The sequence below is a fragment of the Rhineura floridana genome, chromosome 10 (assembly GCF_030035675.1).
Source record: "Rhineura floridana isolate rRhiFlo1 chromosome 10, rRhiFlo1.hap2, whole genome shotgun sequence".
NCBI lineage: Eukaryota > Metazoa > Chordata > Lepidosauria > Squamata > Rhineuridae > Rhineura > Rhineura floridana.
The window spans coordinates 64955391-64972107 of NC_084489.1; the positions used below are offsets into that span (position 1 = coordinate 64955391).

At 40.0% G+C, this 16717-nt stretch overlaps 1 protein-coding gene across 8 annotated transcripts in view; it reads right to left on the reverse strand.

Moving 5' to 3' along the window:
- MPP7 (MAGUK p55 scaffold protein 7) overlaps nucleotides 1–16717 on the reverse strand; it is a 192222-nt gene that overhangs the window by 28664 nt on the left and 146841 nt on the right. For all 8 annotated transcript variants that reach the window (XM_061585656.1, XM_061585658.1, XM_061585660.1 and 5 more), the window contains one exon: nucleotides 7794–7964. In XM_061585656.1, the coding sequence (XP_061441640.1) occupies nucleotides 7794–7964 (171 nt within the window). The remainder of the gene's footprint in view (nucleotides 1–7793; nucleotides 7965–16717) is intronic.

A 16717-nucleotide genomic window follows, 5' to 3' on the forward strand; every position in this document is an offset into this window, starting at 1 on the left:
AACTCACAAGGAGGCCCGGAGAGCAATAACGAGATCTAGGGCCTTCTCAGTGGTGGCCCCTGAATTATGGAATGCCCTCCCTGACGAGATACGCCTGGCGCCTTCTTTGATATCTTTTCGGCGCCAGGTAAAGACCTACCTCTTTGCCCAGGCATTTTAATCTTAGTTTTAATTTTAATTTTATAGTTAATTAATTGTAATCTCTATTAATTTTGTCTTAATCTGTTTTTAATGTGTTTTTATACCTATATGTTGTAATCCACATTCGCTGGTTTTTAAATGTGGTTTTATCCTGTTGTACACCGCCCTGAGAGTCTGTTGCTAAAGGGCGGTTTAAAAGTGCAATAAATAAATAAATAAAAATTGGCCTATATACCCTGGAAAAGGCACCAAGATGTAGTGCAACAAGCACTAGAACAATTTAAGGTTGCTGTATTTTAAATGGAGTTTATGAAAATATTCCTAAAAAGCAACACTTTGTGAGACCTCAAAAGTGATGTCAGGTTTTGAGATTAGTGATTAGACCCAATCCCCCTCCAAATTTATGTTCTGGAGCATGTCTTATGTTTCTGCAACAGTCCATTCCTAAGCATATGATGGACTTAGCTGCTGAGGAAGTACAGTAACACCTCAGTTAACAAATCCTCCAGGAATGAAGCTCCTTTTAACTAAGGCTTTTTAAAAATGAAGCCACAGAAACTGACCAGCTTTGCTTTGCTTTGCTATGGATAAACTTTCAAGCTTGTGCCTTTGCTTTAAGGTGAAACTAATCAGCCTGTGTCTTTGCCAGCTATGGATAAACATTCAAGCCTGTGCATTTGCTTTAACTGAAACTGACTAGCATGTGTCTTTGCTTTGCTAGGGTGAAACTGAGACGCCTGTGTGCTGGCTTTGCATTAAAGAGATATCTTGCTTTCTTCCAGGGCTGGGGAGAGAAGGATCCAATACAATTCATAGGAGGAATGGAAGCGGGAGGTGCTGGGTAGGCACCCTTTAAAGCCCCTGTTGAAGCTGCCCCCACCATCTATGAGCGGGTGTAGAAATCTATCCCTATTTTTCCATGTTACTTCTACCTCTGGTACCAACGTTTGTGTTAAAGCAGTAATGTCCAGGAACGCATCTACAGTACTGTTAACTGAGGTATTACTGTATAGGAATCACTGAATTCAAGAACAGAAGAGCACACTGCTTGAGCTACCCTACAACTGCAGTCAGCTACTAGTCCACATTGTCCTAACATAGTTTTGATGCTTTGAAAAGCACAGTTTGCTATACTGACTAATACTAAGTTATATTCCTTAGCTTCAGTTGATGTAATAGTGGATATTCTTATTGGCTATTAGCAAATAATAAAACTCTGATAAGTTTACCCTCGAGTCAGATAACAGAAACATAACATTCTAAAGCTCTAAGGCAGCCTTTCCCAACCAGTGTGCCTCCAGATGTTGTTGGACCACAACTCCCATCTTTCCTGACCGTTGGCAATGCTGGCTGAGGCTGATGGGAGTTGTGGTCCAACAACATCTGGAGGCACACTGGTTGAAAAAGGCTGCTATAAGGGAACCACGCTGGTGAAATCCGCTTTTCCAGCACTAGCACAAAAGCTGCTCTGTGCCAGATACCATAACAAATGACCCCACACCAAGACTGCAGGTCTGCTTCTGATTAATTATCCCTACAGTGAGTTGAGATTTTAAAAAAGGAAAAGAGGAGCAAAATAATAAATAAGGTCTTATGAACCATCTCAAGATGCTTGTTGACTTTGTATTATTTCCAGTGTCCGAGGCAGGCTTCCTCTGAATACCCGTTGGTGGGAATCGTAAGTTGGAAGAGTGCTATTGCATACATGTCCTGCTTGTGGGCTTCTGATAGGTATCTGGTTAGTCACTGTAAGAACAGGATGCTGGACTAGATGGGCCTTTGATATGATCCAGCAGGGCTCTTATGCTCTCTTTCAGACAGGAAAAGTAAAGCCAATGAAAGCCTAACATGCCTCCCCTTTCCAGTGTAAATCACCTAAACAGCCAAAATTTTGAACAAGCTTTAAAACCTGGGGAAGGAGCAGCTCAAAATCCTTAACCACGAACTTGGTACACAATGGATGAGAGTGCATATTTGGTGTGCATTACTGAGACCTGGGTGGGTGAGCTGGGAGGAGTTCATCTGGCCCAGCTTTGCCCACCTGGATACTCTGTGCAACACCAGCACAGGCTGCAGGGACGGGGGGAGGGGTTGCTGTGGTCTACAGAACTTCCATCTCTGTCTCCAGGAAACCACGCTGTCTTGGAGCTGGCTGTGAGGGCCTGCACCTGGTATCAGGCCAAGCAGACAGTAGACTAGGGTTGCTGCTGGTGTACCTCCACACTGCTGTCCAGCAGCTTCTCTGACTGAGCTGGTGGAGGCTGCCTCGGCTGTGGTGTTGGAGGAGCCCAGAACAATAGTCCTGGGTGATTTCAAAGTCCATGCTGAGGCTGCCTCTAGTGTTCTGGCTCGGGACTTCATTGCTTCCATGATGACCATGGGGCTGTCTCAAGTTGTCATTGGCCTGATGCATAGGGCAGGGCACATGCTCAACTTGGTTTTGGCTCCAGAAGGAGGAAAGGGTGGTCTGGAGATGGGGGGATGGATGTCACCCATTGTCATGGTCAGACCACTTCCTGGTGAAGTTTAGACTTATGGCTCTGATCCTCCCCTGCAGGGGTGGTGGACAGATTAAGATGGTCCACCCCCAAAGACTAATGGAATCCACTGGATTCCTGAATGCCATGGGGGAATTCCCAGTAGATAGAGCAGGTGACTCTGTTAAAGCCTTTGTCATGCTGTGGAACAAGCAAGGTGCATCGGGCTCTTAACACGGTTGCCCCTGAGCACCGTCTCCGGCACTGTGGAGCCCAGTTTGCATTTTGGTACACCAGTGAACTATGGGTAATGAAACAGGCTGGAGTGCAAGTGGCAAAAGACATGCTGTGAGGCTGATCAGGCATGAGTAAAACATCATAACCATGCCTACTGTGTGGTGGTGAGGGCAGCGAAGAAGGCTCACATCTCTGCCACCATTGCATCCTCAAGTAGCTTGTCCAATGGAGCTTTACAGTATTGTCAGGGGTCTTTCCTACTCAGTTTCCATGTAGGAAAATAATGTATGTAACTTAAAAATGTTGAAAATATTTGCCTGTTCACAAGATGAAAGTAGGTAGTGCAGACACTTTACTTCTTTCTTTTTAACTTATGCAGTGCAGTGATCAGACCAGGAAAAAAAGGATGGAAATTGTAAAGGCAGCCCCCCTTCCTACAGAAAGTCAGAGTACCCAGTTTACTCTCTGCTTCTGGCTTTCTCATATCCTTATTGCTTTTGGGTCCAAGGTAAGTATGGTGAACCTTCATGTAATCAGGCCAACATGGCTAGATAAGTCTATTAGACTTTCATTCTGGATATTTATTCTTCTCAGATATGCATATTGATATGTTCCATAGTTTTGTGTTTTGTTTAGTTTTTTCATTTTCAAATAATACAGAAAAGGAACTATAACATATTTTCCCTCTCCCCTCCCTGATGACCCTGTTATGTTCTATGAGAGAGCTATTACAGTGTTCAAAGTCAAAGCTCATCAAGCCAACCACAGTCTGGTAAAGGGTTTGGGTACTTGGCAACAATTTTCCAACGATTGTTGTAAATTTAATAAAGGGCATCCTTTTTTCTGTGAACGTGTCTTTCTTCTTAGTACCTGCTGCTAGTTTCAAGTTTTGTGTCAGTTTCTCCAGCAAAGCAAATCCCCATAATTTTCTATACCATCGGTCCAGTGATAGTCCATCTAGGTTTTTCCAGCACCGAGCAATCGAATGACGGGCAGCTATCAGCATAAATCCTATTAACTTTTTATACTGTAAATCTGTGTTTTGGTTAATAAAAAGATTTAATAAACCAAGTTCTGCTGTGAGCTATATTCTTTGTCTAGTTATTTTGCTTATTTCCCTTTGTACCTCCCTCCAAAATTTCTGAACATTTTCACATTCCCACCATATATGGCTGTAACAGCCGAGAGCACTGCAACCTCTCCAACATAGTCTAGATGATGATTCTGAAATTCATGCTATTTTAATTGGGGTCATATACCATCTATGTATAATTTTAAGTGCTATTTCCCTTACTGAAATGGACATTGTTGAATATAGAAACTTGTCCCATATGGTATGCCAGTGTTCTTCATTATACAGCCACAAGAGTGGCTGTATACTATAGCCAGCGTGGATTTTTCACATTCCGCAAAGTTAAATTGAAAATACCCCCATGCCATTCTGATGCTTCCCGCAAGCTCATTGCAAAACAAAACCTTACAAAACGTATAGTTCTGAACTCAGAAACGCTTGCTTAACAACCCTCTCAATTTTCATGGCAATAAACAAAACAGAAAGAATAGAGAGTTCAAAGTCTAAAAAGAGAGAGAAAAAACCAAAACTCCTTGTGGACTTTTTTCTCTCAGAGTTCTCATAATCTGTTAAAATTCATTAAAAATCAGCCATGTTCACAGAGTACCTGTAATCCTATTACTGACCTTGCCCCATACTCTGATCTTCATCTTCTGCAGTTTAAAAGTTAAAAAAATGCCTGGCTGATCTTTAATTAATTTAAGAAAATTTGCATTTAACTGAATGATAGTGTCAGGCATGCTCAGTAAGAACCAACTGTCAGTGTTCTAAAAGCCAGACTCACAGTTGCTTGACTAATCAGGGGACAACACACCCACACCAGACTTTGATTTCACTTGAGACAGTCATGGCTTCCCCCAAAGAATCCTGGGAAGTATAGTTTCTGAAGGATGCTGAGAGGCAACTCCTATTCCACTGACAGAGCTCCAGTGGCCAGACTGGTTTAACAGTCAGCCACTTTGATTGAAGGTCTGTGAGGCGTTGTCTCCTAGCAACTCTCAGCACCCTTCACTACACTTCCCAGGATTCTTTGAGAGAAGCCATGACTGTCCAAGGTGAACTAAAGGCCTGGTGTGGATATGGCATGGGACAGCTTGGTTTAAATTTGGGTGGGAGGTTACATGTGCCTGCTGTAGAATAAAATGATGCAGGAAACCCTGAAAATCAATGATACTGTTCACAATGTTTTCCTTTTGGAAAGGAAAGGGGCTTCTCCTCTGCCCAGTGCCCGCCCACGCAATCTCCTCCTCCCCGCCCCTCCCCAAGGTCAGTGTTGCACTATGACCTGGGAGACCAGGGTTTGAATCCCCACACAACCATGAAGCTCACTAGGTGACCTTGGGCCAGTCACTGCCTCTCAGCATCAGAGGAAGGCAATGGTAAAACCACCTCTGAATACTGTTTACCATAAAAACCCTATTCATAGGCTCGCCATAAGTCAGGATCGACTTGAAGACAGTCCATTTTCATTTTCAAACATGATTGCGCAGAAATAAATCCCATTGATCTCAAAAAGTATGCAAACGATCAAACCCACACTCCCTTCTCCTCCCTCCTATGCCCTCCCTCTTGCCCCTCCCCTCCCCCTTCCTTTGCCCCTCCCTCCCCATCCCCTTCCAATCCCCTCCTTCCCCTTCCCCCCATGGTCAGTTTTACCTATCTTAAGCATGATTGCACGGGAGTAAATACCATAGAACTCTATAAGCATGCAAATGATCAAACCTGCCCTTCCCTCCCCTTTCCTTTGCCCCCCTCCAATCCGCTCCTGATTGTAATCAGTCTGATCTTACATCAAACTGCAGTTTCAGATTCAACTGTTAAGGCACCCAAAATAGAAATAGAGCATAACCTCCAGTTTGAAACACAAAAGGCTGTCTTCACCATCATATGACATTGACCAATAAAAAGGTTTTGAAATTAATAAAAATATATTTGACACAGATTTCTAAGATGAATAATGAGCTGTCCATTTCCCCTGCTTTTTAAGGTTTGACAGAAATATCTGTGGGCTATAGGTACGTTCTTAAACCACAAGGTTTTTTTCCTATTAGTAAATCTATTTGCATTTTCATATCATCCTCCCAGTATTTTTTATGGCTAAGTTGCCTCCCGTATCTTTACTTAACAAAAAGGAGTGAATTTTACAGACTAAGCCTCTATCATTACTTTCCATGTTCATTATCAATCTTTCTCCTGTTGTTAATTCCCGAGTTCCTTGTGCTTTTATATGGGACTTGCATATAAATGAGCTCAACTGATACCAAAGTAACCAGGGGACTCCTTTTTCCTGTAGTTTATTTCTCCATGCGTCTCAGGTGTGGGGGAAGATGGCGCCATATTTACCAGTGATTCTGTAGCTTCCTCAGATATGGGCCTTGAGCTAATGCTTCTCCCCGCAGGTTGAAAGTAGTGTGTTAAATCCAGATTTTTGCTTCTAGCCACAATAGCTATCATCCCCTATCAGGGGTGCACGAAATACTTGTTGGGTTTTAGTGTCTTTTGCTAAATGGCATAACAGGCATAAATGAATACAAGGCAAAGTGCTCCTAGACTACACCGCCATCTTGCAGGCACGCTAGCTCTGCCCGATACGTTCCATAGTTGCTATTGTGCTGGGACACCATTGTAGTGCACATAGCAGCTGCTTTAAAATGTGACTTATTATGGCCCCTACTGCCTTTAGTGTAAAAATATTCAAACCATTCTCATGTAAGTGAGGGGTATACATATTTTCAGGGCAACCAGCTGTTATTTGTGGTCACTGCTGTCCCAATGGAATGTGCAGAGGATTCAAAGGAAGATCAACCTCTCACTTCAAACTAAGGACTGGGAGCATTTTTTCAGCATGCGGGCCCAATTCCCTTTTGGGCAACATTCTGAGGGCCACATGCCACTGGTGGGTAGGGTCAGAAGCAAAAGTGGGCGGAGCAACAAATGCACCATTTTACCTTTGCACAACACCTGCCTGCACTTGTGGTTCCTAAATGAATGTATTGAGCTCAGGAAACATCTGCTCCCACATTTGTTTATTGCTGCTATATGCCTTCAAGTCAATTACAACTTATGGCGACCCTATGAATCAGCAACCTCCAGTAGCACCTGTTATAAACCACCCTGTTCAGATCTTGTAAGTTCAGGTCTGTGGCTTCCTTTATAGAATCAATCCATCTCTTGTTTGGTCTTTCTTTTTTCTACTCCCTTCTGTTTTCCCCAGCATTATTGTCTTCTCTAGTGAATCATGTCTTCTAATTATGTGTCCAAATTCTCTTAAACATCTCAAGACTTTAAAAAAAATAGCTTGCTTTTAACATATGACTTTTAAACCTCCCATTTAGTGCATTCTGTTATTTTTGTATTTGCTTTTTTGGTGCTTCAATTTATTTTTATTTATTCATTCTTAAAACATCTGTATAATGCCCTTCATTAGAAATTCCAAGGTTGTTTTCAAAAATCTCTATAAAAATCAGTACAATAAAGCCAGAATATATACAATGTCCACTGTAGACACAACTGTTTTATTGTTTAGTTTTAGAGTTTTTAGGTTTTATTGCTTATTTTTAGTGTAGTTTTTGTTTTTGTTTTTATTTCCATGAGTAAAATGAAAAAAATTATTTTCATTTCATGAAAAACAAGAAAGTGAGGTATTAGTAATAATAGATTAATCAACCTACATTTTTGTTAACAGATGCTATTTCGTTAGCATCCACTGAGAGAGAAAATATAGTTTTTGTTTAACATTTGCAATTTTTTTGCAAGTTCAAAAACATCATGAATATGGCAATTTATTTTGACAGTGAAAAAAGGGTATAAAACTAGAAACAATACACTTTAAGCTGCATTTAAATGATTCAGGAATTAAAACTTACCAACCAAGACCACAAGTCTGTATTTCTCACTGGGCTGCCGTCTATACTTGGCTACTTCTTCATAGGTTGGGACATCTGCTGTATCATACTGATCACTCTTCTTGCATTCATACATAGTCTTATTTGTTTTTCTATCTTTTCTGCTAAGACGAAAACTCCTCCTAAAACCAGCTGTAGTTAGAAGATTAAAAAAGAAGCAAGTGTTAATGTCATCAGCCTAGCCAGTAACCCATCTGCAACAAATGCTCCTTCAAATGGGCTGCTTACACTTTTGCTACTAAGTCATTTTTCTTCTTTATATCTGTATAAGGACCAAATTTCTAAGTCCAAATATTCCTCCATATATATATGATTAGGCTTATGCAAAGACATATGTGAGCTAAGTAGAATCTGACTTTTTTATCACAGCTATATTGTTTTTTGTTTTGTTTTACTTTTGAAATTCCCCTCTATTTTTAAATAGAATTGTGGCCAAATTATTTTTCTTCTAAAATGCAAATCTCAAGGTGCTTGTATAGCCAGTGAAAATTAAATATCTTTTACAATATTTTTTTAAAAAATCTTGATATAGTGAGCTACATCCCTATTAAGCACTGAGAAAATGAATAGTTCTTGTATTCTAATTTATCCATGCAGACCTGCAAAATTCCCAGCTGCGATTCTGATAATTTTAATGTGCTTGCAGGATCAACAGAAGACTCTCACAGAATGCAAGTTGCCCATTCCTTATCTAAACATGTTCTTAATTATAGCTCAGATATCCACACTAGTTCAAAGAAAATCAATTTACTGATGAATGTTTCTAAAAAGATATTAGTAATTTCACAGCCTTGAATTACATTAAAACCTGTTTTTGACCATTGCAACACCAATACACCTAGCTCTGATAACAAATGCATTATGAAACGCATATTAAATGCAGTATAAAATAAAAGAATTAAAGAAAAATAGTCAATATATTACACAATATAGCTGTTTTGAAAAGTCAAAATGTGGTAGTAGAAAACTAGACATGACTATAAACAATCTCCAATTATCTAGACTTGTAATTCTTAAATTGCCTTGTATGTTAAACTTGTATCTGTGGTTCCATTAAGAAGCTTAAAATGGCACTTTCAATTTGACAAATGTGTGAGAAAAGTTAGGCTGAGAGAAAAAAGTCACCAGTAAGTAGTGTGGTTTAGTGATGATCTGATGCTGGCTCATCACATCTAACTTAGCTCTGCACCATATTCCTCTCCTTATGAATTCCACATTGTCCGAAGAGGTTTGGAATTCCAATTCTTTCATTATAATAATGAATATTGGAATGGTGATAATGGTGATAATAATCCCTGCTGTAATCCCTCCCTATTGTGAAGATCTGCTAATGTTTGTATGTAAACAATATAAAATGGTAGTATAAAATGATACCAGTAATTTTTAGTTAATTATTTAGATAACTCCATATTTTGGGCTAGGGATATATAACAATGTTTTAACCCTCAAATAATACAAATATATTTATCTTGCTTATGGAAAACACTCAGGCTCTAGTTTGGAAAGACATATTTCCTACTTGAGGGTCACCTATGGGAAAATCTCTGTGTCATACGAGATTATGATAAAACACAGGAATAGCCATCAAATGCAAAGCCAGGTGTGTTTAGGGTAATATGGGCCAAAGCAACACTTTTTACATTTTCTCCAGAGATTTAGAGATGCCATACATATTCTTAATCACTGCTATAAAACAAGCCTGATGGATGCTGCCCTCACTTTAGTTTCCAGCTTCATGTATGTAGATTAAAAAAATGGGAGGCAATATAACTTAAAATGACTATGCTATAATTGACAAATCAATGCATCTGGGTACAATATATTACTACAAGATTTGCCTTTGATTTTGGGATGATGGGGATGACGGACGTGACTAACACTCATAGCCTTTTTAGTGGCTATGAAAGCTTGAAACTTGTAAGGAAGTTTGTAAGGAAATTTGTAAGGAAAACAATGAAAAGGGCATTTACATTGTAAAACTAGCAAAAGGCTCACCATTATGATGGACTGGCTGGAGCATTGGGCTGAAAACAACAGAAAGAAATTTAACAGGGATATAAGGGCAAAGTTCTACACCTAAGAAGAAGAAACCAAATGCACAGTTATAAGATGGGGAAAACTTGTCTCAGCAATACTACATGTGAGAACGTTCTTGGAATTGTTGATCACAAGCTGAATATGAGCCAACAGTGCAATATGACTGCAAAAAAGGTAAATGCTATTTCAGATTGCATTAACAGAAGCATAGTTTCCAAATTGTATGAAGTACTAGTTCCCTTCTATTCCGCACTGGTTAGGCCTCATCTTCAGAACCTCACTTTAAGAAGGGTGCAGACAAACTGCAACAAGTTCGAGGAGGGCAACGAGAATGATCAGGGCACTGGAAACAAAGCCCTATGAGGAGAGACTGAAAGAACCGGGCATGTTTAGCCTTGAGAAGAGAAGTCTTAAGGTGAGCTATGATAGCACTCTTCAAGTACTTGAAAGGTGTCACAAAGAGGAGGATCTCTTCTCGATAGTCCCAGAGTGCAGGACCCAGAATAATGGGCTCAGGTTACAGGAAGCCAGATTTCGACTGAACACAAGGATAAACTTCCTAACTGTTAGAGCAGTACAACAATAGAACCAATGGGCTCTTCAACACTGGAGGCATTCAAGAGGGAGCTGGGGAGCCATCTGTCAGGCATGTTTTAAGTCGAATTCCTGCACTGAGCAGGGGGTTGGACTCAATGGCCTTATAAGCTTCTTCTCACTCTACTGTTCTATGATTCTATGCATTTGTGGAAGGAATATGAGTATACTGCACCATCCTCTGCACTTCACATACGGACACACTGCCCTCCCTCAACCCCGACCCCCACCCCCACCAGGGAGCCCAGGCCACACAGTGTCAAAAATGATGGCTAGACTTTACTCTGCTCAACCTTTTCCCAAGGACTTTATAATTACACATAAAAGTGAATAGCTATCAGTCATTCACTAATAGGTGAAAACAAATAGCAATGTGGTAGAAGCCAAGACTGCTCTTCGTGATCCTAGTGTTTGGAGAAGAAAAAAAGATTCTGCTGTCTTTCTACTCTGTTCTACATAGTGCCAAGCTGAAAATGCTGCCCCACTATACACGGTCATTGTTAGACTACACGAGCAGGGCATTTCAGTGATTTTTTTTAATGGGAGGGAGAATCTAAAAGAACAGGAGATGGGCTTTTGCGTAGCAGCAGCGGCTCACCCTTTTGTAGGAACAGAGCTGCAATTGATGTGACATTTTTCCCACAATGCCCCAGTTGGAATGATGCTAAGGCAGAGTAGTTCCAGAGGAATTGTTGGGAGAAAGATGCTGACTCCCTGACTAGATTTTAGCTCCATCCCCACTTGCAGTGGTCGAGTAATTAAGGTGGAAAAGCAAACAGCCTTCACAAGTTATCCCACTAAGTCCTAGATTTTATTTTATTTTTACTCTTCCCACCTCAGATTGAAAATTTTCTCTCTCCTCCTCTTTACCCTGTCTCTTCTGGAGAAAGAACAGTAATTTTCTTACTGGAAATAAGAAATACTGTTCTGTGAAAGGTAAGGGTGGTATTCAATTATCTTTCAGGATTACTCCTTCCACCAGCAGGAGATAGGGTTGGTTTGCAAAGTTAACTCCTCTGCTGGCAGGAGCTCCTAACTCCCACACCAACCTGCAGTGAGTAAGAACGTCTTCCAAAAGATAGTTTTCAACCACGGTGGTCAGTATAAACACAGTCAGCAACAAAACTCTGAAAAACAGAAACCATTCCAATGTCTAAAAACAGGAATGAGAAAAAATGCCTCCTTGGGCTCCTTCTAGGAGGAAGGGTAAGATAGAAATTTAATAAAATAAATAAATAAAATAAAAATAAAATAGAGGGATATACTCAGGAATTCCTAGCTACTGCCCCCACATGCAGACTATAGGCAGAAGGATGAGCCGCAGATCACTTCAACAGAAAATAGCAGGTTGAGTATCCTCCTTACTCTCCTTCCCAGAGCAGGATATTTATGGTAAGAAAATTCTTGTTGTCTCTGGTAGAGTAGAGGAGGGCATTTAATACTTTTGGAATATAGAAAAGCAGATGTATGTCTCGGCTGAGTTTAAATGAATAACCATCTAAGGTTCAATTACCCTCAGACGGACCCTTCCCCAAAGGCAGCATCAGCTTATGCCACCACATTAATATTATAATGAGTGAAAGTATGAATGGACACCTAATTGGCTGCCTAACAAATCCCCCTCCAAAGCCTGAGGATGTAGCAGCTCCCCTCAAAGATTTACCCCCTCCAGCAGCAGCTTGCAACAGCCCTGTAGGCCTCAATGCTACACTGCCTCAACCATCTCACCAAATGTAGCCTTGGAAACTCCTTCCCACTGCCACAACAACTCCTGAAAAGACACAAAGAGACTTTCCAACATTCTAACAGTCACAGGTCTGTCCAAATAAAAACAGAAATATCTGTGAATAGCTAAGTGATGACATATGCTTCCTGAACATGCACTGAATTGGGGTAGCATGAAGAGAGCACTAGCTCATGAGAACTGTGAAACACCAAACTGACACCAAAACATGAAATTATGCAAGAGAAAGACCAATAAAAACAAGGCCCCTAAGATACCTAGTCAGACCCAACATAATCTGCCCTTAAGCAGGGTTGACCTGGAGGATGGGATGGCTCCTTCCCCGGAGAGGAGACAGGAGACCAATTACAACCAGAGCAGATTTGGCAACAGACAGCTAAAATATAAAAAATGTAACACAATCAATAGCAGTTTGTACGCTGGATATTTTGCCCTGCCACGACAAAAAAAAAGTTTGGGTATATGTTTTAGAATACTGCATCCAAATAAGAACAACATAAAAAAATGAATTACCATATCTGCTTGAGATAAAAATGTGAAGCTTACTCTAGAAGAAACTGCTGTAGTAGCATGCAAGGCTGCTAAAAGTCAGACATTTTTGTCTGACAACAGAAACAAGCAGAAAAAATGCTTTCGAATTCAGAAAAGTAAATATATAGCATTCAAATTTACAACGGATTCTCAGATTTCATGCCATTTTATGGTACTGTTAGTGTTACAAATTTCACAAGTAGAGTACTAGTTTTGATTTTCTTTTTGAAAAAAAAATTAGCTTTGTACACTGAGTATCATGTAGTTTGCAAACCTAAAGCTTGTAAAAGGAAAAAAAGATTTTATGCATTTTGAACACCTGCAACAGCATCTTAACCTATGAGGTCAAGCCTCAGAAACTAACTACAGATCATGTATTACATGTCTTATTATGGACTTGATACAAGGGTACGTGGGTGTATGGTGATATCAAGGTCCAGTCATCACAAGACCTAACATTAAGCCTCTGGGTTCAGAAGACATCATCCTATATATCGGGGTAGGGAACTTCTGGCCCATAGCCCAATGATGATCTATCAGGGGATCCAATTTGGCCCACAAGGGCATTTTCCATAAACCATGCCTACCTGTTCATCACCAGAACCACTCATTATCGGGGAGGGGGAGCAGCAATTATTTTACTTTCTCTAGTTTTGTGTTATGTCTCATCCCCATGGCAACCATATTGTGACTGGCACTCTCAAATTCAAAATGTGCGCCCTGATTTACAGGTATTGGTTCAAATCAGTCTTTTCAAAAGGAAAGTAGAAAAAGCTATTTCTTTTATGAATGATTCAAATTTTACATAGTTCAATTTTCAATATTAGGGGAAGTAATTATTTTAAAAAATAGATCAAAGTTGTTACAGTGATTCCAGTGACTTTTACAAAAGTTTAATCAACTAATAGTTTCAGGTAGCAGCTAGTAATTAATTTTTTAGCTGCAATCCAAGTATGCTTATCAGTACTATGCCCTATTTAACTTGATTGGACTTACTACCTAGTAAATGTCTTAAGTAGTCATTGCTCATGTTCACTATGGGAAATCAGCTATTTCATGCTAGTCGTGATTGTGAGAATATAGTTGTTAAAGGCACAAGAAGCCTGTTTTCTCCACTGACAATCCTAAACCAAAGCCTAGGCTCCTATCCTATACCCACTTTCCTCAGAGTAAGCCCCGTTAAAAACAAAGAGGCTAACATCTGAAGTAGATATGAATACCATTCTTAATGAGTACCTGGATATAAGCTCCTGAACTGCAGGAGACATGCCTAAGCCTCTTTGCAAAGTTTTCACATTTTGTCATGTGGGAAGGAGATTATTTAATATCCACCGACACTTATTGTGTAGTAGTATTTGCAGAAAATAACTTCTAGGGAGTACCTGATCTCAGACAAACCCACCACAGGAAAGATGCTTCCTGGTTGCTAGGAAAAATAGATGGCCAAACTACATAAATTCCAAGGGCTACAAATAAGACAGAAGTACGAAAAGTGTATTAAGGTAAAAACAGAAGCTCTCTAGGATCCCAGGAATTCCATTGGCCGGGTATCCAAACAACACACTTATCAATCACAGCCCTGATTTCACTCATTGGCTAAAAACAATGACAGGCAGGAGCAGCCACACTGGCTCATTTTACAGAAATTGCTTACAAGGGTACCTGTGAAGTTTGCTTCACAGTCTTCTTTCTATGAGGGCTAAAGACTTATTTTTTAAAAATGAAAGCTCAGTCTTGCATCCCTTCCTGGGGTTGCCAATGAAGGCTTTCATGGGTGCCATGGTGCCCTCAGTCACTGGGCTGGCAACCCCTACTTTGAATAGTCAACACTATACAAGACTTTTTATCCCTCTGGTACTACTGCTTTCTTCTTGCCAGGTTAAACTGCTAGGATATGCACGTCAAACCAGCTACCTTAGATACTACAAACTGTTCATGGTCCTTAGAAACTAGGCCTGTGAGCATACTAGTTGCCTACGGCAGAGCGTTTCCATTGGCCACACCTGGAGGGGCAATGGGTTGATTTGCCGATCAGTTGTGAAATCTAAAGCTGAATTAAAAAAACTGCACACAAGCTGATCTCACCAGGTTTTACAGTAAACAGGGGCAAGGTTTGACTAGTGTCACATACCTCAGAAAAGAGGTGGAGACACACTGGAACCAGCAGAACAATAAATGTGTCTCTACCCTAGCTGTAGCAATAGAAGGGAGTGACGCCCCTTCTACTGGTAAGTGTATGTACCCTTGTATTCTTCTTAGAGACAGAATTAATATTTACATTCATTTTTATATAGAGTTATAAAGTATGCTAATAAATAATTATTTAAATAGTTTTCTCCAAATGCGTCAAACCATTTTTTAGTGGTACATAGTTAACTATCAACAAAAGTAGTTTAACTGCATATCTGAAACCATTAAACTACATGAAAAGTACTGCTCTTCACTGCTGCCTAGTTAATACCAATCACATCTTTTCAAAGACATAAGCATTTCTTTCCTGTTTACACTGAAGACAGATGCTTAGAAATCCATGTTTTCAGAAACTATTATTGTCAAACATCTCAACCCAAATTAGGTATTGTACAGACATAAAAAAGAACAAAGCCCTGTTCACAGGCTCAGAATCTATAAAGATACAATTTAGATGTTTTTGTGTTAAATTTAATGCAGTTTGATATACATTATCGACAAAGAATAAGTTCTCTGTTAAACAAAAACTGTATCATTGTTTAACACAAGAACATTATTAATTCAGTGCAATTCCGGTCTGTAGCAAGTTTATTTCTGAAGCCGCCTTATAACAGTACATCCAGTTCCTCAGAGGAATAGGACTTCAAAGGGCTTCTTACCCTATACTTCTGATACCACTGTGGTTTAATGTTATGAATCTCACAAATAACATTCCATGAAAACCCAGTGGAGATATAACACTTCCATCCTTGTAACCACAGTTAAGAGAGCGGGAGTGATCCAATTATCTCCCTCCCTCCTTCAACTCTTTGGCACAAATTTTCCTTCCCAACTGTAACCACTGCATTTGCATTGGCACTCACAAGCTCCCCCTCTTAACTTAGGTTTGCAAACCCACTTCAGATCCTCGTTGGATTAATGCAGATCTGTGCGCCTACTGGGCCAAGGGAGATACAAAACTGAACAGGATGGCTGCAAAGATCACAGGTTCTGTAAGTATCACCTACATGGAGAAGGCCTGAAGAAGAGACCTGTGGGTATAAGCATGCAGGAGGGAAGAAGGAAGCAAAAGGAGTGACAGAGTTTCCTTTTTGTCCCATTACGTCCACGCATTATGGCATAACTTCACTCACCCCATAGCCTAAGCGACATTAGCAAATGGCATGTGACATCTGAATAAGATTTTGATCATTGCCTATCCCCTTGATCCGATATGGTTAACGAATGACAAAGTGTAAGTTAAAGTTTATAATCAATCCTACTGTTCTATTATGAAGATGAAGAAATACTTCAACAGAAGAGATCACCTAGCATGAAGATCTGCACTACAGTTGCTAATTAGAATAATGTCACCAGTGACACACCCATAACAGTTCTCTGGGTGATGTCAAAGATCAAAAAATATTTCAACAAAACAAGAAATCATTAACATGAATAAAGCAACTATAAAACAAAGTAAGTCATTTAATAACAGAGACCAGGAGGTTAAATATCACAGCAATAATTAATAGTACAGAGAAAGCCCAAAGAATAAATTTCACAGAGCTAAAACGACAATGCTAAAACCACAGCAACATGCAAAGCTTAATTTTTTTATAGTAACTATTTATAAAACTATTTTATAAGGCATGGAAAAATAAAAGGGTCTTTGCCTGGCACCAGAAATACATTAAGATGGGTGTCAGGTGGGCCTCTCTGAGAAGGCCACTACTGAAAAGGCCTTTCCTCTCATGACTATTCTTCACACCTCAGTTTGCAGGGGCATTTGGAAAAGCGTCTCAGATGATGA